Source organism: Apteryx mantelli, chromosome 3, assembly GCF_036417845.1.
Source record: "Apteryx mantelli isolate bAptMan1 chromosome 3, bAptMan1.hap1, whole genome shotgun sequence".
Lineage (NCBI taxonomy): Eukaryota > Metazoa > Chordata > Aves > Apterygiformes > Apterygidae > Apteryx > Apteryx mantelli.
In genome coordinates this window covers 56,861,313-56,884,613 of record NC_089980.1, presented here as the reverse complement: position 1 = coordinate 56,884,613, position 23,301 = coordinate 56,861,313, and the positions used below count along the sequence as shown (strand labels likewise).

The 23,301-nt window shown below is 48.1% G+C and overlaps 1 protein-coding gene across 1 annotated transcript; it reads left to right on the top strand.

Moving 5' to 3' along the window:
- The first annotated feature begins 14,792 nt into the window (after nt 1-14,792).
- RHOU (ras homolog family member U) lies at nt 14,793-22,124 on the top strand. The gene is made up of 3 exons (XM_067293447.1): nt 14,793-15,126; nt 15,930-15,988; nt 19,136-22,124. Exons 1-3 carry the CDS (start codon nt 14,793-14,795, stop codon nt 19,589-19,591), a joined length of 849 nt encoding a protein of 282 aa, XP_067149548.1. The 3' UTR covers nt 19,592-22,124.
- Nucleotides 22,125-23,301: the final 1,177 nt, after the last annotated feature.

Genomic DNA, 23,301 nt, shown 5'->3' with positions numbered 1-23,301 from the left:
CCCCACCATGTGTAGTAGGAAGTATGCAGGACCTTGGTGGTCCCTAGGGGATGGCAAGTTAGATCCATCATACTGTATGGACGCATAAGTTTGTTGTGCTGCTTAATGCGGATGCTCTGCAGATTGGAAAAGAGGGATGCTGGGGATTTTGGGTGCTGTTCCTGCTAGCAGCTCAGATATACACACATGGCTGCAGTGAGCTGAAAACAAGGACGATGCCAAGGCTTGGTTCCCTGAGAGCGACAGGGGCAAATAGCCCCTGAACCTGATATTGTGATCTCCAAGCTGTGACTAATGGTATAAATTAGTAACCTGATGGCACAACAGGGCATCTTGCCTGGGAAGCGCAGGCTCCTTTGTTGCCAGAGCCTGGCCCAGCCTGGCCCGGCTGCCTGGGACATGTTTCGGCTGGGGCCGGGGGGCTCTCTCCGTGCTTCGCTCTCAGCGCGGCCCCGCCGGCTTCGCTGCCGCCACCGCTGCAGCGGCAGCAGGGGGCGACCGCCACCACCACAACCCGCTGCCGCAACCCGCATCCCCCGTGCAGCACCTCCGGCCCTGCAGCACCGCATGCAGCCCCCCAGCCCTGCAGCCCCCAGCCCTGCCTGCAGCGCAGCATCCCGGCACCTCAGCAGCCCCATGCTCGGCAGCCCCACAGCCCAGGTCCCGCAGCCCAATGCCTCTGCGGCCTGGCCGCGCCAGCCTCTCGGCATCCCAGCCGAGGGCATGCAGCAAGCACAGCCAGCGCGGTGCTGCTGCTCGGGCGCCTGGGTTTCACTGGGGTTCCTGCCCTCAGGGGCACTGGCGGCTCTGTGACCGTGGAAGTGTCTTTAGTTTATACCAGGGCTTTTTGCCTGAGGCCCTGTTATAAGCTGTGCTGGTAGAAGCGCTATTTTGTTGCTGGGAGCTGGAAAACTTTCTAGTGTGGGCTTGCAGAGTCCAAGGAAATGGCTTTACACAGGTGCAAGGTGAAGCCAGAGCTACTGTTACAGTCCTGGTCCCACCAAGGCGCAGGGCTGGCGACAGGTACTCTTAATGCGAGTAAATGCAGCAGCAGCTACCTCTGCGTCTTCTTGGCTACAACCTGATAATTCACTGTGAACTTTGTCCCCACTGAGAGCAGTCTCTCCCCATGCACGTTAATAGGTTTTTCTGCAAGATTTTAGCACTAGAAACAAATACTGGGAACTTGGTGTTTTTGATATACTCGGACATTCTTCCTGCTGACTATGAAATGACCTGATTGCATTTCTGCAACTGGAAAATTCAGTAAATGTATGAACAAGAATGGTTCTTCCCCATTTCAGATGATTCCTGCCCAGTTTCTTGCGCTGCAGAGCCTCAGGCTGGCAGCTCTTTGCGGGATGCCCGGTGGCCTGCTTGCTCGACTGGAGCGCTCCCCTGCTGCCTGCCTGGCAGCACAGCCCTGCTGCATGCCTGAAGCCGTGGCAGGGCCTTGCTGCTCCTCCGTGGCCATATTTCAAGTGCACATGTGGGCTGTCCTTGTAGGAACTTCATCCTACTCCTTACTCAGGCACAGCATGTCCCGTTACTATTTTCTATGGTGGGAAGATACCAAGATGGAAAAAAATCCTTCAGAATGAGACAGAAAAATCAAACTGTGGGAAATATTTGCAGGCAAACAACAAAAATGCCATTTGAGTCAACTGAAACATTTCATTTCAATAATTTCAAGCTGATTTTTTGTCCACTTGAAAATTATATAACTTGTAGAAGTCACTTGAATAAAGAAAACACTATTCTAAATGTCAACAATGTAAAAAATGTAATGCCTTGACAATCTTAAGCTTTTTTCTCTTTTTTTTTTTTTGAGAGAAATTTATTTGGGATGTTTTCTCCTGTGGCTCCCACAAAGATACACACACACACCAATAGTTTAAGGAATTCATATTGTTCAGTGAAAATTATTTCACTGAAAACTGCTAAGCAGAACAAGGTGGAAATACTTAGCTTGAAAGGTGCAGTAAGAAGTTTTTAATTCCAAAGCCATACCATACTGGTCTGACAGAGGTAAGAACTTACAAATAAAGTTAAAAGATGCATCAGTTGTGGAAATAAATAAATATTTTCTTACATTTGTGCCTATCTGTGTAGGGGTGTTAAGACTGCTACTTACAAATATGAGCTTAATACCAATAGGAGCCATCAAACCCTCAGTGATTCCCAAAGAGAGATCAGGGGCAGTGTAGTAGAGGCTTTCTCTCATCTTCTGGCCATATTGTGTCAGGAAGAAAGGCTGTAGATACAGTCCAAGCCCAGCCCTCCTGTGGTGAGTCAGAGTCAGCTTCTTCAGTCTTATGTATCTTAAGTCAGAAGGGAAAGCTAGTCTTGGTCTTGTGGCTTAGTATAAGGACTGTGAGTCAGAAGAGTTTATTTATGAAAATTTTTTTTCCTCCTTTCATTTATTAGCAGATGTCTCTAACCAGGCTAAGCAAGTTGCCACTAGAAAATTCCAGCTGTCGGCATTTTAAAGCTGGGGGCTGTGGGGAAGAAGTCCATTCGGCATTTGATCATTTCTAAAGCAACATTACGTTTATCCATAATCAGTTATGCTGAAATAAAAAGGACAAGCACTCAGGTAAACATGAGCAAAATCCTGATTCAGGTTTCAGGGCAGCTAAGCTCCTGATGACTTAAGTGGGAACGTTGGTTAAAGACCTCACGCTGTGACCCACAACAATTCAGGAAGGTTACTCCTGCCACTTAGTAAGGCCTGAGTTAAATTGGAAAGCAGAATACAGCCTCAGTGGGTTTATCAGCTCTGAGCAATATGTTTATAGGCAGATAACCTGCAAATACCTCCCTGTTTAGCCTCGGATTCTCAAGGGGGATTCAATAGGTTGTGTGTGTGCTGCTGGGAGATATTAAAGTCATTCAGGAAAAAATGGAAAACCAACCCCGCTTTGGAACAATCCTTTGGAAATCAGTCATTCATTACCTATAGTTAATGATCAGTTGATGGGTTAATAGCCAAACATGAAGTTAAGGATGATTAAAGCTTAAAAAAAAAAAGAAAAAATTAACTGTTCAGTGACTGTAGTCAAGGAAATGTTCTAATATTGTTGATGGTTACTCTTCTGTATAAGCTTCCACGGAGACTGATGAGGGATATTTAACTTGTCAAGGCAATAGCACGATAGCAACAAATCTGTAAGAAGCCTGTCAATTCGGTGCACAGAATCTGTTTTGCATAAAAGGACTTTGATCTTTAGGTGTATTTAGCACTGCTATTGTTTTTACGAGTGTAGTGAAAAGGCGAAATAGGTCTCTTGTTTAAGTAGGACAATTTATTATTGTCGTTTAGCTTTTGAAGGACAAGCTGTGCAGAAGCAGTAGTTCTTTTAAAGCGGAGCTCCAGTCAGAGGAGGCAAGCCTTCAGCAGAAGAACATTTATGCTTGGGTTAACAGTGAAGCAAGAAAAACAGGGTTTGCAGAATCATGTCATTAGTCTATCAGCTCCCCCCTAACCCATATTTTTATTTGTTCATCTTCAATCCATGTTTGCTCAGTTTACTGACAAAAGAAATTTTAATTATTATTTGAACTACAAAAGCTAATACAGCAAAAGTAAAGACAGGGCTTCTCTGTTCTGCTTCATACCATGGTAACAAAATTGTTAGCTAAGTTTTGACTGGATAATCTATAACACTAGTAGCTGCTGAGAAAAGTAGAAGGAATTCAGACTGATTTTGAGGGCACAAGTTGAGTCTGTAAATGTAGCAGCTAAGGAAAAAGAGTCACTGCAAACCAAATAGAGATTCTTAAAGTGAGAACATGCAGGGAACTCCATGGCATAATTCAGGTAAAAACAACCACTACCTCCAAACACTAAATTGGGTTAGGCAAGTGTTATTCACTGTTCCTGTGATCTTTCTGATAAAGTGTAATCTGAAATCCAGAACAGACGGCATTTAAAAGGATCTAGCTGTCCATCTGAAGGCTCTCAATTATATCTTACAGCTGATCTCTTGGAAACAGGGTGGCAGTCTGAGGAGTGCAGAAGTCTGTTTGGAGGCAAATATCATGGTGCGCTGCACCGGACCACAGCAATACTGCCCGGGCTGCAGTCAGGGCCACGAACCGGTCAGCTGAGCTCGTGCTCACAGTGGAGAGAGCCAGGAGTGGGCTCGGGAGGATGTCTAGTCCTGCAGCTTTCAAGCTGTGCTTCACAAACACACTGGTGATCCACAGGGTGACAGAAGATGGCCAGTGAAGTGGGTGGAGAAAAAGCAAACCAAGCAGGTGCAGCTGTTTCCATACATGCAAACAAATACCATGGCGAGGGAGCAAGAGTACTGAAATGTATTCTAGACTTTGCCTAATTTCTCTTTTGTTCCATCAGGGAAAATCACCATGGTGCCCCTGTACTTGACAGTCCTTGGATTGCTTTCCAAAAGTAAAGTTGGAGGAGAAGCTGTCAGGAAACACTAACATATCCCTGCTGCCCTGCAAAAAGATCAGTTGTACCTAGCCGTTCCCGACAGCCCAGTGCATCTCATCCTCATGGTGACTCTGCAGGCCAGTAGGTGATTGCCATGTGTAACTGTCCCCGCCATTAGAAAGCTTTGCCTGATATCTATCCTGAACTTTGCTTGCTGCAAGATAAGCTCATTGTTTCTTGTCCTATTCCCCTCCACGTGCTGCGGAGAACAGATCCTTCCCTTTCTCTCTGATGTGGCTTTTACCCATGTAAAGGCTGTTGTGGTGATGCCCCTGGTTCTCTCTGCTCTGGACCAGATGGACCCCATCCCCACAATGGGGCGAGACACAAGTGTGGGCCCTTTCGTGGAGGCCATCCACCCTTTTGCTCCGCACTGGCGGCCCATGGGTCAGCCACAACCAGGCACCCGGAGCAGCCCCAGAACGGCATGCTCCATGGCTTTCCTTTCCTGTTTCATTGGTTTTATCTAGTGCTGTCTTCACATCTTTAACCATGGAGTGCCTCTAGTTCTGAGTCCTTTTCAAGATCTCATTCCTAGCTGTATTTCACAGGTACGTTCCCATTTCCTCTGCACTTGCTTTGTTATTTTGCTTCCCCTCCATCTTCCTGAGGCATGTGCTAAGCAAAAGCCATCTCCTAAAGCTGCGATGACTGCATCACACACATTTAAGCACGCAACCAGCTCTGCATTAACTGAGAACTAAGATAACCTAAAGCACAAAAAAAGAGCTCTCTGTATAGTCAGTACCTTGGGCTGAAAAGTGATATTTCATCCTTCAGGTTTTTTTCTTAATTGTTGCTCTGGACATTTTTGTTTTATCAGATGGGGAACGACACTTAAGACCTAACTAACTTTTGCCTCTCGTCAATGGTTCTTTGTTTTATTTTAGTTTTCTCTTCCTTTTTTTTCCCCTGAATCTATAATCATTTCTTTGTTCCCTTTGGTAAGTTGGCCACCAGGATCATTATATTCCTATGAGGCAGGAATAATATTCCTGTCTTAAGCCAGGTCATATTATTATTCTTATTAGCAGCCACATCTGCTCGGATGGCAGTGATGCACAACAGCCAGGACTCACTGTGCTAGGCACTGTACAAAAACTAGTTGTGCTCTGAAAAGTGGGTAACGTGGCAACCAGCAGGCAGATGCAGCAGGTGGGCCAGGCAGCCCGGGGGCAACAGCGAGACAATACTGGTCATGAGAAAAGCACAGCTGTGAGGGCACCCCAGCTGCCCACCCATCACGGAGTGCTGCGCGCAGCATGGCCGTGGCAGCACCATGGAGGGGGACCGGGGAGGACATTGCGGCTGGATGCAGGGGAGAAGCTATTTCATGGCCTCCCCTCGGGTTTCACAATACTCTGCTGTCTGCATCAACAAAACCCTGCTCCGGACTGACCAGAGACAAAAGACATTGAATCCCAGATGCCAGAGCACCTTATAAAAGCAGATGAAATGCTTTGGCCTTTTTCCTCACAGGTACTTTATGGACCTTAATCACAGGCTCCCTGTCTATACTAATATAGGCTAGTAGTAGTATATGAATAAACAAAACAGAGGCAGGGCACAAGCCCAGGCCCTTGCCCATACTAATGCTTAGTGTCATCCTTGCACGATTTTGTTCCAGACCAACTGATATTCTCGCAGCCAGTGCCCAGGCATGTTGGGATCTGGTGCGGGCCATTCCCAGCAGGCTGTCTGGGTGCAGCTCTCCTCTTCTGGGGGTTCAAGAGAAAGTAGCTGTGGGGATGCGGGCACAACGGTGGGTCCTGGGATCAGAAAATGGACCCTGGGGTGGGCAAGTCTGATCTTAGGGACAGGGTCAGGCTTGCACTTTGCTTGACCTTAGCGACTCGCACGGGCTTACACGGAAACCTGGGTCCTCCACGTTGTATGCTGTTGCCTTACCAGAGACTCTTGAATCTACATTTTAAATGCATACATATAATTCGTGCACAGAAAATTGCTGGAATCAGGAAGAGCAGAGGGTACTCAGCACTTTACAGCTGTATTGCTATAAGTTTCAGGGCTGCAAAAACAAAAAGCAGTTCAGCATCATGGTTTTTCTCTGTTCATTTTCTCTATGTATGCCTTAACTGGCTGATGATCAGGCTTTCAGCCACAGGTTCATCTGCCTCTGCTCTTGTATCATGCTCATCACCACAATGTCAGTGACAGCGAACGTGGAGAATCTGTGCTTTTAAACTGAGGCTTTATCCAAGAGTTTCAGGCAAAAATGCACTGTTTAATCTACAATTGCATTTTGTAATTTTGATAAGCAGTACTGGTATTTTGATATCTGAAAAGTCACGACTGGACCTTTCTTACAGAATTCCTGTAGGTTTTCCACGGCAAGCTGCCAGGCCCATTTTTAAAAGTCCTCCAGAGGCTTGCCCGCCCCCCCGTGTGGGTTTGCTGCGGACGATGGGGTTGCGGGGAGCTGCAGTGCCTCGCCAGCGCTGGCAGCCTCGATGGGTGGGATGGGGCTGAGCCCACGCCTGGGCACAGTGCAGTGATGAGCCTTGCCCAGGTCAGCAGCTGCCCCGAGGCCCTGCAGGACCGGGGTGGTGGTGGTGGGGGGGGTCAGCGGGCCGGATCCGGGCTGTGAGCCTTCGGCAGTATTTATCCCAGCCTTTTGTTCTTCCCCTCTCACCTCCTGCTGACATCTGCCCACCTCCTGCGTGCTGGGAATATTTGCACTTCTGCTCGCTCCAGGGCGCTCCTGGCTGAGGCACAGTGAGGGCCCATTACTCGCACAGGTTGGAGCTGCAAGACTGGACCCCACCAGGGAGGTGGAACCTGCTTATGGCCTTTCTCTAATTATTATTATCCTTGCTGAGTCTTCTCTGCACTGCCTCTGGTAGGAAAGATGTTTTTCTTCCATTATCAAAACAGAGTAGAGGTTAAAAAAAAAAACTCCCAGCACAATGAAAACTACCAACAACAAAAAAAAGTCCATCCTAGAAATCTGGGCCTCATCCACTGTTCTGTTAATTAGCCTTAATGAAGACAATAAAACCAGAGAGCAAAGCAAAAGCTGAGGGAGGTAACTGGGACAGACTGCTTTCCAAAGGAGCAGCAGTTCTGGGAAATCGAGAGACGACTATAGAGAACATCACTTTGCAGAAAGCCCCAGATTTCTGCCTTCTGCCTCTCCCCTGAGTCCTATTTTGTACCAAATCAGACTAGATGGGGTAATTATCACAGCTGTGTTTTGCGCTGTTTTAATAGGTTGTACTTTGCTGGCTGCCTCTGGAAGGTAATAGTATTGGCAGGCAGCACTCCTGCCAGCGCAGCAGCGTAAATTTGAGTGAAGCAAGCAAACAAACAACCTTTGCGAAGAACTTGTTGCGTGATTTTGCCCATTCATTTTCAGTGATAAGTTTCCAAGGACAACAGCAGCATTTTAAAATGCACACGTACAGACAAAAAATCTTTTGGACTTTTTCTTCCTCCTCTCAGGCAAATACTTTGCTGCCTCTTTTACAATGCCATTTCTGCTGACGCAAGCCAGTGATAGGGAGTGTTTGCCCAGGGTGCCTAGCGCAGTTTTCCCTGTGTGGCTTCTGCGCTGCTTGGCCAAGTGTCCCTGCCGGGGTCTCAATCCACTCTCTACTGAAAGCGTCTGAGGCCTTGCTTGGCTTATCACACTCGCACAGATGGCGACCTATTAATCTCCTGCTCCCAATGCCTTCACTTTAGTGGGAAAGCTCTAGTGCATTTTAATGATTTGCGTTTATACTTAACAGATTCTGGTGTTCAAAGCTCCTAGATTACTCCTCTGTGAAACCCCCTCTCCTTAACTGTTGGGGGGGGTCTGCATTTTGTTTACTCGTCTCTCCTGCTTTGATACTCTTTTTCAAAGGTGTGGAGAACCGTAAAGCAGTGAGAGAGGTGGGTTTGAAGTCAGTACTGCATTATCCACTAACAATGCTTTGCTCTTGTTACACATCTTCAGTCCAAGGACCTCAAGACATCCGGGAAATATCTTTTCATACATTGATGAATTGAAGCTAAGTTTATGCTACAGAAGTTTTCCTGTACAGCTATGTTTCTAGGCGTATGAACTCTGTTTGCTCCTTCCCTCCCCAACTAGCAGAGGACACTAGTCTGACAAGGTTATCCAGCAAGGGAGTGCTTTGAATTTCATTCTGTTCAGAAAACTGTTTTAAACTAGGCTGGCGAAAACACAGTTGTGTCAATATAAACCACCTTTTCCCTGGAAGGGTTTGCTTTGAGGAGCTCTGCTGGTACTACTGTCCTGGCAGCTCTCTCTAAATCCAGCTAAATCGTAAGGCAAAAAGAGGTTTGTGAGCAGGAAGGCTGGGACTAGAATGGTGATTTCCTGATCCTGGCCTTGTACTCTAGTCAGGCGACACACTGGCTGCTACCAAAATAGTTAGCAAAGGGCTCACAGGTAGAGACAGGACGCTTGAAAGGAAAAAGGTAACTTACATTGTGGCTGGCTTCTACATCTGATTATGTATATCTATTACGCCTGAAAAGTTCTGGTCTGGGAACCAGAATCAGTATTTCACTCCTGGAGTGCTACAAATGTCAGGAAGGCTCTGGCAGAAAAGTTACCCATTACTGTGTGCAGACAGGGAGGGAGTTACATAGTAGGAAGAGACTTAGGAACGTTTTACCCAGCTGCTGGAAAGAGCCCCTAGAGCTCAGGAATGGGGTGGACTAGGGGCTCAGTGGCTGTTTTGGGGATGCTGGGAAGAGGTCTTCCACCTGGAGCACTGCTAAGGTTGTGGCAGCTAGGAGAAACTAGTAAGGAGATTCATATTTGGGCGGACCAGCAGAGCGAGGCAAAGAAGATACATGTTGCAGATACTGTGCCTCTCTGCAGTGTTAGCCACTGAGCCCCAGGCTCCTCAGAGATGTGCGTCCAAACCAAGGTGTTGTTTGTCTGCTCAACTCTTGCCCCTGCTACTCTCACCTTCCCCACCCACACACAGCACATTGCCAAAGCATGTTTTCTTCTCCTCTCTCCTCCAAGCTTAGCTCTTGGATTTGCCTCCTGCTTACTGGTTGTCCCTGTAAACAGGCAGTCCTGGTGCAGAAACAGCACAGCATGCTATAAAGCTATGTGAGCAGGAGCACAAGGGAGTGCAATGCATCACAGGGTGCTCAGAGCAAAGGCAGGGTCAATACTTTCATTCAGATGTTCGGCAAAATCCATATCACCTACTGAAGCGCTTTGCCACCGCTGCCAAGATCTTACCCTGTCCGTCCCCAGCAGTGGCCGGGCGCCCTGCTGGTGCCACTGCTGCCGCCTGCTCCTTGCTGGCTCGACCAAGCAGGAAGAGCCCCGGGGTGAGCAGCCGGGAGGAGAGCTCCTGCTCTGGTGCACTCCGAGGAATGTGGCACAGCCCCAGGGCTGTGAGGGACTTCAGGACAAGCAGGCAAATTGGTGACTGTCACACAAACTTTATGACCTTCCAGCAGCTGTGATCCAAGATCGGATGAAGAGGATTTTGAAAGCAAGACAAAGAGTTCACCTCCCATGGTGATACCCCTGCAGAGCCACTGCAGATATGAGGTTAGGGTTACTTTGTTTTCTGAATTAAGCAGGAATTCATGAGGCTTGAAGCCATTATGTTTTGGTCTAGTTTGGTTTTTTTAGGTTTATCTCAACAATCTTTTTTGCCTTTGAATTTTTGATAGTGTCTTCTCAAACACAACTCCTCTTGAGGGGTGGGAAGATATGGTGTTAATAATGCGTCCGTTACTGACCCCTTTTCTCAAGTATTGAAAACTTCCCTGAGTTGGGTAACTTGGGTGATGGAAATGTTTCTAAAAGGAGTCCTGGCAATTTTTTTTTTAAGTTACAATTCAAATATATAATGAAAATAATAATATTTCTATATAGTACATCTGATAATACTTCTATATAGTGCTTCTCTAGCCCCTTTCACTCCTTGGCCTTGAAGAATAGTCTCAAAAACCCTTCTTTGGAATCACGGCAGGCCCAAGCTGTCCTTTATACAAGTTCCCTCTTCCTTCCCAGGCTGTTGCCCTTTCTTTGCTCCCTCTTACTTCCCCTTTCCTTTCTCCCCACCTCCCCCAGCCACCAGCCAGCTGAGTAGCGTCACCACGATCCCACCGCTCTTTGGAAAAGAAGGGGTGCCTCACAGATGTTTTTTTTCAGACCAGGGGGCTGCTCTCCTTACAAAGAGCAGGATCCTGGTGACAGCCCTGCAGCGCGGGCTGTGCTCTTCCCTTGAACAGGCAGCAGTGCATCACGTCATGCTCAGAGCGCACTGCCTCACTCCCTCGCCTCTCTCCGTGTCAGGCTTTTCAAGTTTCTGTGAGAAAAAAAGAAAGCTTTAATTCTCCAAGGCCTGCGTCCAGTTCGTATTTTTTTGTATCACGGGGAAAATGATAAGCCAGGATATAACAATGACCTACTTCACATCTTGATAAAATAATTTCCTCTTTCTGTCATTTTTCTCAAAGAATAATATTTGACTAACACGGGCATGAAAGATAGAGTAAGAGCTTTTCTGTGAACTAACTGATAATGGGTGAAATTCAGCCCTGAGACAGACAACTGCTACCCTATTGACCTACGTGCAGTTAAGCCTGCTTATCCCACAGCTCAGTGCTTGGAAAACAACGGGGTTAAAACCTGTAAGATGTGCCTGTGTGATATGACTGCTGTGGCCAAAAGCTTTGAGGACAGCAACTATCTGTAAATAAATGTGCCCTCAGCCCACCTCCAGCAGCACCGCCAGGGAGCTGCTCTGCCTTGCTACTGTGGTGCACGCGGGCACCCCCTCTGCAAAACAAGCAGTTAGCTCATCCCCAGGCACAAAAGCCTACTGTGTTTGACAGGGCACATTACAATATAGTGCAACCATGCAGCTCCGAATCCACTCCCCCCCCACCCCGACAAAGCGCAGAAACAATGCAGACACCTATAGTGGTCTAACTAGAGCCTATTTAGATCAATAGACTGTACTTGTCTGTGGAAGGTGTTTAAAAATTTACACGTGGCAGTTTTTGCTTGCAGCATTTGCATGAAGAACTTTCTTACGTCAATTTTCAGCACCCTTCAAATTGATCATTGCCCAGTGCGTATGACTCACTCTCCCCTTTCCCACCTGCAGGAGTTTTTCTTGTGTTTGTGCAACTTTGCTCTCCATGCTTTCTCATCACCGGATTGATACAGGACATGGATTTGCCATTTGTCATGGCAGATAAGAGGCGACACTGCTCAGACATCCTTGTGCTCTTGGCTGAGTCATATTGCAACTGGTACTGGAGAGTGCAGTACGTCTGCCCGCCTTCAGCTGGCGCGTTGTACAGAAAGGACGGAAATCCATCTTCTGTCATGACTTCAACGTGCCATGACACACTGCCTGAGATGACTAAAATGGTGGCATTTGCCCTAAACTGACTTCCAGCATCAGATCACATGCTGTTTCACAGCACTATCAAGGAGGACCATTTATGAGATGCTGTCAAGATTAAAATCCATTTGCTAATAAAACAATCCATACCCTAATTATTAAAGTTTAATTATGGTTCTTCTTTTCTATTTGTTTCCTTGCATAAATGTGGTGTCAACCTAGTCTGTTCGATTGAATTTTCACTACTTTCTTGTTCACAGAGGTGGAAAGTTCCTCTGCGTTTCCAGTGATGGAAAGCTATAGACTGCTGGGCTTTGGCAGGTGAAGGGGAAGGGTAGCAAGCATCTAGGCACGGGGATGGAGACTCCTCTTGACAACTCTGCTCCTCAGGCACAATGGGACTTTCTATCCAAGCTCGTGTGTGGGAGACAACTTTCTTGGGCACTGCTCAGAGACTGAAGAATAAACCCTCACAAGGAATTACCATAAGCCTTACCTCTTTTCCTTGTAAATGCCTTTTTTCAGCCTTGCCTTGTCTAGCACAGAGACACAGCTGTGTGTACATTCAGAACAATACAAAATTGAAATGACCAAACAGAGACACTGGATTGCAAATGCGACTCTGACCTCTGCACAGAGCAGCAGGGAGCAAACACATCGGGCATAAAACAGTCAAGTCACCATGCTCCATGGAGGTCTAGGAAGTGCTTAATTAAAAAAGAAAAGAAATGAGAAAAGATGTTATTCCTTGTCTTATGTAGGTTCTGGCTACATTCAAATTTTCACTGAAACAATTTGTTTTTAATTCAGAACAAAAGATGCAAGTGTCTACAGTTCACCCGTTTCCTCTTTGCTCAGGTGAAGAAAAAGAACGATCTATAACAATTTTTGGTGCTGGGGTAACCATTTTGATCAGGGCTACCCGTACAGAGCCACTCATGCCAAGCCACGCGGTTCACTGTCAAAACAGTTTGGGTGCTCAAGTTGTCACCACACCACAGGCCTCTCTGACCCACCACAACCATTACAGCAGAGCACCTATGCAAAGGCTTCTCATCCATTTCAGTGAAACATCTGCTGGGCTTAAACAGCCTAATGCTGAATTAAGCAAACCCTGTGACTTTGCAGCCAGGTGGCTGCAGATCACAGATCACCCAGGCAATCAGCTTTAGGACTCTGCTACGGAGGGAGCAGCCCCTGGAACAAGCACGGCAATAGGCTGTCATGGTGGTAACCTTTTAAACAGCTGCAGCTGTTTGCAAAGCGAGCCTGCACCTACACACACAACGTATTTCCCTTTCCTGACAAGAATAAGCCATATTAGCTTTAGACCAGCACAACTGCATCCATACTCTGGGGAGTTACTTGTAACAGTATTGTTAAAGCAATTCAGCGTTTGTAGGTAGACAGGCTATAATTAAACACAATTAAAATAGAATGCTTTTGTTCTAACCTAAGCATCCCCATGAGGACTTGCACCAAAATACCAAAAGGTATGAATTAAGCCATTTCTGTTATTCTGGTACATGCCTGAGCGTAGGCTGGCTCCTACTCCAGTCCTCCAGGCTGTGGATCCTGGCAAAGCTCAACCACCTGGGTGAGCTTCTCTTCTCAGGCTTCATCACCAGGGGATCAATATATGAAAGCACTCAACAGGGAATCACTTCTTGGTTGCAGCCTGCAGGGTTTATAGAGGCAGAAAGATGACGGCCCCCTCGTAAGCCTGACATTTCCAGCTCTTTCACAGCGACGGTGGGGCAGGTGGTCCGGCACAATGGGCAGCTGCAGCACACACTCCAGTACAAACCCTGCTGCATAACGTGGATTTCCAGCTAAGTAAGGGAAGTGGGGAACATCACACCAGATCGTGCTGGGAACTGAATGATGCTGAAAAGGGTAAACTGAAACCTTGACTCTGCCCATTTGATTTGGGTAAATCATTCAAGCTACTCATGCTTTCTGTCTGCAAAATGAGGATAGTAGCATCTATATCCCATGACTCTCTGGGAGGTATCATTCATGTTTGTACAGCGCTGTAAGAGCCCCGGAAGATACCATGCATACATGTTAATAATTGCCCTAATTTAGGGCAGAGCCAAATCTATTAGCAACATTTTATCTTCTACTCTCAACCACAAAACTTTCCGAGGCCAACTCATTTCAACGGTGCTAAAAACACATTCTCCTATTTCCCACCACACATAGCCCCATTTATCCCTCCCCAGCTCTGCAGGTGGAAATGCATCGAGCACGCGTTACTTGCACAGGAAATGCGCGTGCCGTAGATAAAAACTTAGGAGCGCTCTGGCTGCAGGAAGTCGTGTGGACTTCATTATCGTTGGCGGGGGCGAGGCCCGCAGCCGTGCCCAGGCTGAAGGACAGGGGGTGGCAGAGGACCGCGGCCCATGCCGATTTGACGGAGCCTCGAGGTGCGCTACGGTCACGCCGCTCCCCTCGCGGCCTGTCACGCCCGGGTGATGCTGATAAGCCCGGTCGGGAGCGCGGGCAGGACGGGGCGACTCCGGCGCGCGCCCCCGACGGGGCGGACGGGGCGGCCCCGCCCCCTTCCGCCGGCAGCCAATAGGAGCGGCGCGGCGCGGCCCCGCGGGCCAATGAGGAGCGAGCGCGCCCGCCCGCGCGGCGGCGGCGGCGCTGCTGTCCGGGCGGTGCGGGGCGCTGTGGCGCCGCCTGCCGGGCCGCGCCGCGCCGCCCCTCCCCGCGCACCATTATGTCACGCGGCGGCGCGGGGCCGGCGGCCGCGAGTCGGTAGCGCGGCGCGAGGCGAGCGCAGCGCTCCGGGCTCCCGCCGCCTCCCCGCGGGCAGCGGCCAGCGGCGCGCGGCGCCGGGGCTGGCTTCGCGGCGGCCGCGCCGCGCCTGCCGCCCCGCCGCGGCCCCGCACCGCCCGCCCGCCGCCGCCGCGCCCCGCCGCCCCCCGGCCGGCCGCCCCGCGGGGCTGCCCGGCGCCGGGCGGATGCCGCCGCAGCAGGAGGGCGAGGCGGGCTACATCAGCAAGCCGGTGCCGGGCGGCTGCGAGGTGCCGCCGGTGCCCCCGCGCCGGGTGCGCAGCGGCCGGGCGGCGGCGGCGCTGGGGACGGCGCTGGGCGGCCGCTGCCGGGCTGCGGGCGGCGGGGCCGGGGCGGCGGCGGCGGCGGCGGCCGGGGCCGGGGCCGGGGCCGAGCCGCGGCGCAGCATCAAGTGCGTGCTGGTGGGCGACGGCGCCGTGGGCAAGACCAGCCTGGTGGTGAGCTACACCACCAACGGGTACCCTACCGAGTACATCCCCACCGCCTTCGACAACTTCTCGGGTAAGAGCCGGCGGCGGGACCCCCGGCGCGGCGGGACCCCCGGGGCCGAGGCGAGGCGCTGCCGCCGCGGGGCTCCGCGGCTGCGTCCGTTTCTTCCCTTTTGAGGGCACCCTCCCAACCCCCCCCCCCCCGCGGTGTCAGTCCGTGGCTTGCACCGGGGATAGGAGCTGCCGGGGGCCGCGTAGCGGCGGGCGGCGCGGAGGGCCTCTCCGTGCAGCGGCGATCCGCCGGCAGCCGGTGTCCGCGCTCGCTCGCGCGCCCGGAGCCGGGTTTTAATTGCGAGCTCTGGTCAAAACTTCCAGCTCTCCGCAAGATAGGAAGCTCCCAGAAGGGGATCGTAACCACTTGCATTGTCTCACCAGCGAAATGCAATTGCAGTGGGTGAGGCTTTAGTTGTGGGTTTTTTCTTTGGATCAGTGGGGGACTTTTTTTTGTTTTTGTTCCAGACTTCTTGAAAATGTAAAGAGGGTAATAAACTAAATCCTCTGTAGCAGGAAGAGAAGCCAAAGCGTTTGGCTCACTCCCTCCCTCTGCCAGCTGAGGTTTAGTTCGGGGACTTGCTACCTCATCACTTGCAGTGAAATGAATTGGAAAGCCCTGAAGGGCTTGTGTGTGCCCACATGTTAGTGACAGACTCAGCTCCAGCTCTGTAAGTTGTTAAATGTAAACTAACTGAAGACTGTCAGTGCTGAGGGATAGCAAGTCTTCGTTCCTTTTTCCTTTTTTTTTTTTTCTTTTAATGGAAAATGTATAAAGTTGGACTCACCACGCTTTTCCCCCTCCCTCCTCCTTTCTCCCCAAAGCTGTCGTGTCTGTCGATGGCAAGCCAGTGAGACTGCAGCTCTGCGACACAGCTGGTCAGGTCAGTGAAGCCACTTATTTGATTTCAGAGACAGCAGGAGGGAAGAAGTTGTCACACAAAGTAGTCCTGCTAATGACTTCATGGATTTGAAAGGATTCCCAGTGTTTGATCATCTTATTAAACTGCTATCACTTTCACTGCTGCGTTTTCATGCTGCTGCTCTGTCCGGTGTCTGCTGAAGGGCAGGGGGCCGTACTGTGCCTCCCGTATGTGGGCTGGGCGCAGGCTGTTGCTCTGCTGGCTCAAACTGCTGCTCTGCTTAGAAAGGCTGAATTACTGGGGATTCAGGGCCACCTGGTTTTTCCGCTAGACTCGTTGTCACTGTCTTTGTTAAATAACTGCAAGTTTAAGAACTGTGATATTTGGGGCATACGCATATGCAAAGCATTCAGAGCTGTAGGTGTGCAGAGGAAGAGACTATGTTTTTGAAGGGGCAGAAGCTTATGGGAGAAAAAAATCCTGCTGGGTGTTGTCCATGGAGACTTCACGTTTGCCATTCCCACTCTGTTAAACGTGCTGCTGCCCCAAAGCCAGGGTTTGCTCTGATCTTAACTCCTGAAGATCTGAGGGTGGCTAATGTTTCTCAACTCCTAGTTTGTCCAGTACGTAAAGCAAACCCACTTTTTACCGCCTTATATTTTCTGTAAGTCCCTGGCTTGTACCACCATGAGCAGTGCACAGCACTGTTAGAAAGGGGTTGAGGCAGGATAGCTGAAAGTATTTCAGGACCTATCTCCCATTTGAGAGCAGTGGGAGTTAGGTTTTTAAATAGCTGTGTGGATCTGGGTCTACACCTTCACCAAAACTACACTGGAAAATCTCAGTGGCCTTAACATACAAACCTATTTAGGTGAGTTGTAACTGGGCGTCCTACTTAGGGGAGGAATTTGAAGGGCCTCGCAGTCCTAGACAATGCTGTAGGACTTTTTCTTGTGCCCTACAAACCTAAATTAATAGACTTTCAACAGCCTCCCGTAGAAGATAACATGAAGTGAAACAGCAGGACTGTCCCATGATTTAGCGTCTGGCCGAAGGGACGGATTGGTACAGTAACACACTGTCAACCTTGGTTGAGACGTGTTCATACGCGGAGTGTGGCAGGTGACAGCCCATGAAATGGCAGCCGCAGGCTGCAGGAGGAATCGGCAGGTCCAGTCACCTCTTGCCTTTGCTGCTGTTAATAGCTAAGATGTTTGTTTTATCTGACCAAGTGCAGCTGGAATGGGTATAGTCACTTCCTTAAAAATACAGGGTCTACCTAAAATGACAGAAGTCATCCTGAATAAAAGATACCTAGCTGAATACTTTGGTAAAATAGTGCTGCTGAAATCTGTAGCTAAAAAAACCCCACTTCAAGTAGAATGACACTGTAGGTATTTCAGTGTCATGAGCCCAAAGAGAGGTAGAGTCCCTGCAGTTCCTGTATTTATATTGAAACTGTAGGAGTGTACTTGGAATATAAAGGGTCCTATTTCACCTGAGTAGAAATCCTTAAGATCTGGATTTGGCTTTCAAAGCCATTGAATCTAGCTCTTTAAGGTTTCTCACACTGCAAGAAGAGGCAATTACATGGCGAGGTGCCTTTCTCTAAATGGTCTCATCATTCTGTATGGAGCTGCAGTTCTCAGTAAATATAGGGTTTCTCTCAAGCCAAATGGTGAGAGCCTGCTTTCCTGGGAGGCTTAATCTGAGAATCAAGAGAGTTAATGAAGCTTGCTTTCTTGACTCTTGTTTTATAAATCGTTGTCTCTCTTGGAGTTACTGCTGAAAGAAATTCATTCAAGTGCAACGAGACTTTTGAGGCTTCCAGTGGGCTTTAAACAGCATATCATAGGCCTTCAGAGGCTTTAAAACAAAATCTCAAGTCTTGAAAATTACACGTAGCTTGCAGCTGAGCAGTAAAATACCAGCACCAGAGAGATGTTTTCAACTGTGTTTGCTCTTTGCACTTCTTTAAATTAAGAGCTTTTGAGAACACGGTGCATTTTAATTAAAATGTCACCGCAGTTGAGGCAAATTCTACCTGCTCAGGCTGCTAGTGTTACTGTGCTTTTATCCTGCTGTCAGCATGAAAGCAGGCTGCGTGGAGTTAACCCTTGCTTGCTGCTGCATTCTTCGCTTGTTTTTCTGGGAGCTGCTGCAAGGATCAGCATGCTTCTGTGGCAAAGTCTTTTGTTACTATTAGGTGTTTGGCTTTCTTATGGCTAACTCCTGAACCTGAAAAAGGGGCCTTGCTTTGTTGGAGTTTCTTCTAAAAAAGGAAAAAAAGGGGGAAGAAAAAAGGGGGGGAAAAAAAGGAAAAAAAAAAAGGGGGGGGAAGGTAGCACTGGGAGAGCTGTTTGCACTTTGTTTGATGTGGCATGGATGGGAGGGAAAGATAAAGCTCTTAGTCCATGCCATTGGCATGTTAAGCCTGCACATTGTGATTCGTTATTGCTGCCATCAGATTTAAATCCCTGGGCACAATAGCAGGGAAATTATTCCCATATCCTGTAGGATGTTGTTAAGTAGTCACCAGCTTAAAACGATTCCAGCCAACCTACGCTTGCTGCTGCTTGTCTGCTCTGCTCTTGCCCATATCTTAAGGTAGGAATGTCGGCACGAGCCGCTTTGAGGTACATGTGTGCTTTGAATCAGAGCTGCTCCGTGACGTCACCCCTGTTAAAGGCAGATCTCTGTAAAGCGGCCGTTCCCTCCTCTACTTCTGCTTTTAGCTTTGTCACTAGTATGCCTTAACCTGCTTTCCTTGGCTTTGCCCTTTTGCTGACGTAGGGCAGAGGGCCTATGTACAAATACTGAAAGAAATATTTGAACGCTTGAAACAAGCTGGAGGATTAGTCAGAAAATCTCAGCTATGTCCGGAGGCTGCCACCTTCGTTCTGTGTGCCCCATAGTGGCAGAGTGCCTCTTAGCTAGTAGTGGTGCAGGATAAAACACCGAACTTTGTTATGGGTGACTTCTGCTAGTAATGCACCTTGTTCTGTGGTCTCAGGGTTAATGTCTAGGCATCTCTAAAGACAGCAGCAGAACGTGATCCTTAACTTCTCCAAAAGCCTGCAGTAGGCTAGAGAAGGGAATACACCAGGGAATCCTCCAGTGTTGTCGTACTGTTTTTATTGGGTGCTAACGCAATTTTGTTCTCTGCAGGATGAATTTGACAAGCTTCGGCCTCTGTGCTACACCAACACGGACATCTTCTTGCTGTGCTTCAGCGTCGTGAGCCCTTCCTCCTTCCAGAACGTGAGTGAAAAGTGGGTTCCCGAAATCCGATGCCACTGCCCCAAAGCGCCTATCGTCCTGGTTGGGACGCAGTCAGACCTCCGAGAGGATGTCAAAGTTCTCATCGAGCTGGACAAGTGCAAAGAAAAGCCAGTCTCAGAGGAGGCTGCGAAGCTCTGTGCCGAGGAAATAAAAGCCGCATCCTACATCGAGTGCTCTGCTTTGACTCAGAAAAACCTCAAGGAGGTCTTTGATGCAGCCATTGTGGCTGGTATTCAGTATTCGGATACCCAGCAGCAACCAAAGAAATCAAAGTGTAGGACTCCAGACAAGATGAAAAACCTCTCCAAATCCTGGTGGAAAAAATACTGCTGTTTTGTATAGGAGTTGCAAGGACCCAAGTGCTGCTCTGAGGAAATTAGAGGCTATATTAGCTGAAATCTCATTCTGTGTTGTCCTGAGTGTATAGTGTAGATCCGTATGTATATGTTGCTACTGGATATCTCAGTTGCCCTTTTGAGGGTGGCAGAAGGATTCTTAGTTAAATAATTACTATAAATCAGGTCTGGTATCAAGTTTCATGACTAAAATCTTTCATTAAGGAAGAAATGCAGCATGTGTCTGTGAGGTTAGAAGGATTTGTACAATGGATTTGACTTCTTGTGCCATAATGCAAATGCGATGGGGAGGAACAACTCGGAGGCCTTTGTTGCGAGGGCTATGCAGGAGAAACGTGTGAATGACTGGAAACGTGGAGCTCTGTACATGGACGGTTAAAGGGAAAAATAACACTGTGCCTCCTAACTGACATTTTTAGCTTTAAAAACCCACTCCTGCTCTCTTCTCCATGTCTTCCCAAAGCAACATTCTTAGGGATCACTTTAAAAAGGGTGTGCGAGAGGTGTAATCTATGCGCAAATGCCATAGTTGGAAAGGTCGTGCATATACCTCCAATATGCTGTTAGGGAACCTAATACATTAAGGAATTGACATCTCATTTGTCGCCTCCTGACTTGAAAATCATTTTTACCCTCTTTCCCCCATCCTTCCCAGGCAGTTGTATGGAAGCCCAAGGAACGTTACTAAGCTTTAACTCATTGCTTCGAATAGTGGTGAGTTTCTTTGTATTTATACAGACATGATGATAGTTTGTCTATTTCAGCTGAAAGGAATGTAAATGTTGTTGTGTTGAGCTTTTAAATTTTCTTTTCAGAGTTGTAACAAATATCTGTGCAGCACCATGTGAACTGCATCCGTTTTTTTAAGTCTGCAACCAAGAATTTCGGAATGCCCCTCTTCACCTTTTTAGGCTGCTAAACATAATAACCAATCTGGCAGATAAAGGTTATAACCAGCTGGACTCTAGAAGCTGAGACTGTTGCGTCCTCTTCATGATGCTGTTTTCAACCAAGTTAATGTTTCCCTTCTAAAGACAACAGTTGCTTGTCGTTGAATCTTGTCCAAGATCGTACTCTGGGAATTGGCTGAGGCCACTCTGGAAATTTAACTGATAATCCCTTCCCAGATCAGTCCAACAAATTAAAGTGAAATGTGACTAAAAGGATGCTGAGTGATTAACACAATGCAGAGTTGAATGTGACCTGCTCTCTGACTAAATCTGATTCCTGCTAAACTAAGCCTAATTCCAGCCCTCTTGGGCTCAGAAGACCTTTGGGGTAACGTGACTCTCTGCAAGTATCAGTATTTTAACTTATTCTGCAGAAAAGACTTAGTTTGTGTTGTCTGTCTGTCTTTTTATGGCCCTGACTACTTTTTTCCTAGATGTTTCAAGATCAAATTATATTCTGGCTTTCCGCTTTTTTTTTTTTCCCCCCTGTGGCTATAGCCTTCAAGTGACCTTTTTCATAGTCTTAAACTAAACTACAGTGACAGAAAAACTGAACCTTTTTTTCATCATAAATGAATCAATGCCTGATATAAAGAGGAACTGTGGAAGCCATTTGAATTGATAAAGCTAACCACAGTTTACCTCCTGGCCCATTAAGGAAAATGACACTATGTAAATAGATTCTGGGATATATTGGCAAGCTCCATAAGCAATATGTTTTCCTCCACTGCAGCAAAATGAGTGCAGAATGCATAACATTCCAGCGCTGAAAACTTTGAAATTGAATGGAAATCTTTACATAGGGCCTGATTCAATAAAAATGTGTTGGCTTCTGCACTGGAACAGCCTGGAAAAGCAGATTCCATAGCACAGAAGCTGGATGCCTTTAACTTGGTTGCATCTGGTTCATAATAGTTTAATGTTTACTAGTCATGAAGTTAACATCTGAGCCTTTATGTTTTGTACTCTAATGTTTGACAGGATTTCAGATATACAGTCATATTGTCATCTTGGGGAAAACCATTAAGCCAAATTTCTCTTAGGCACTTCGTTTCTCTGTAAAATGGTCTCAGTTGATCTAAAATGTGGATTTTGGAAGGGGAAAGGCTTGAATCTGAGCAACTCCCACTTGCAAAAATAACAGAATTTGTTCTGCAAGATCATAATGCTTTGTATCATGCCATACTGGAAGCAGTAGGTTATATTTTATAAGCAGCCTGTTTCATAGTCTGGAGTAGCGTTACTTTTAAATGTAGCCAGCTGTGACTGTTTCTGAAAATGTGATATACATACAACTTGTTATAGCCCTGTACTAGGTGTATGTAAACTGAGGTCTAATAACTTTATGAATACTGCTCTACATGGGGCTACACAAGGTCTAGGTTTTAGAATATTACTTTTAAAATCACCAGTATTTTATGAGCGCAAGTGAGGGGGAAATGTCTCTATGTAGTCTATAATCTGATGTGCCTTATAAAATTATCTTCTAAGTGTAGGCTATATTCTGAAAGAAATATTTCCTGTGAAAATGATATAAATGAGGTATTTGAAAATAAATTCTGATCTGTGTATGCGTCTGCCTCTTCTGCCCACTCCGATTAGGCTGGAGGGAAGCGCCTTGCTTTTCTTAGCGCTGTTACGTAACGGTCGGGACAAGGCTGCTTGGGTAGCCTGGGGCCCGCGCTCCCTCGATTAGAGGCGAAGGCTTCAGTGCTCGGAAAATAGCATCTTCCTCCCGTGCTCCCCACCCCCTGATGGGGAGGTGGATGGGTGGAGAAGGGGCGGACATGGGCTTTCTGCCTCCCACCGCCATGACAGCACCTGGTGTGGCTCTGAGCCTCTGCGGAGGGCCCTAAAAACAAATTTTAAATTCTGGGAGCTTGAAGTTTGACCCTGAGGCTGGAGCTGAGCCCTTTTCCCAGGAGCGCTGGTGATCCCGTGCTGGCATCACCCCTTTTTGCCTCTTTTCTGCTGGGGCTTATGGCCCTTTTTCCTCTTTTCCTTCAGCTTTTCGTGCATGCTAAATACCCCTGGGGTCGGGGCAGATGCCGATGTGCTCCCCTGTTCCTGCACTGGCATGAAGCGCGGATGGCACTGCCCGAGGACACAGCAGAGCTCGTGGCAGCCTTTCGCTTCCGCCCGTTTCTGAGAGTTGAGGTCGACGGGCTCGCAGCATGGTGCCCTGGCCACTCCGAAAGCAGGACGGGTACGGCCTCTGAGCATGTGGCAAGAGGAGCATAGCCCTGTCAGTAGAAAAGCTGGGGAAAATTCAGACAAGTGCAACATTTCCCACTTCTGTTGTTCGAAGTGTGGCCTGGAGAAGCCACGAGTGGGGATTTTGGGAAGAGCTGAGACTGTTCCCTCCTGCTCTCGGGGTCAGAGATCCCATTTCCCTTTGAGCTCAGTCCCCCAAGAGCAGCCTGTATGCAACCGTGGCTGTGCACAGGGTCTCAGACTAGGGCTGTGCTGGGCTGGAGGTGGATGTCTTGTTCGCTTGCGGTGACCATCACCCTAGCACAGGAGCCCTGCGAGCCTTCAAGCACTTGGCTGTTTGTTGTACAGCTCAAGAAAAGGTGTTTCACCCTGGGCTTGTGTTTGCAAACAGTTACCATCAGGAAGGAGATTTATATACCGTCTTTCCTATTGTTCCTCACTATTTGCAATAAAGTATTGACTTTTCTGTTTCATTAACTAATGCAATGCAGATTGCTAGAAGGCTTGTTTGCTTTGCGCTACCTGCAGCACA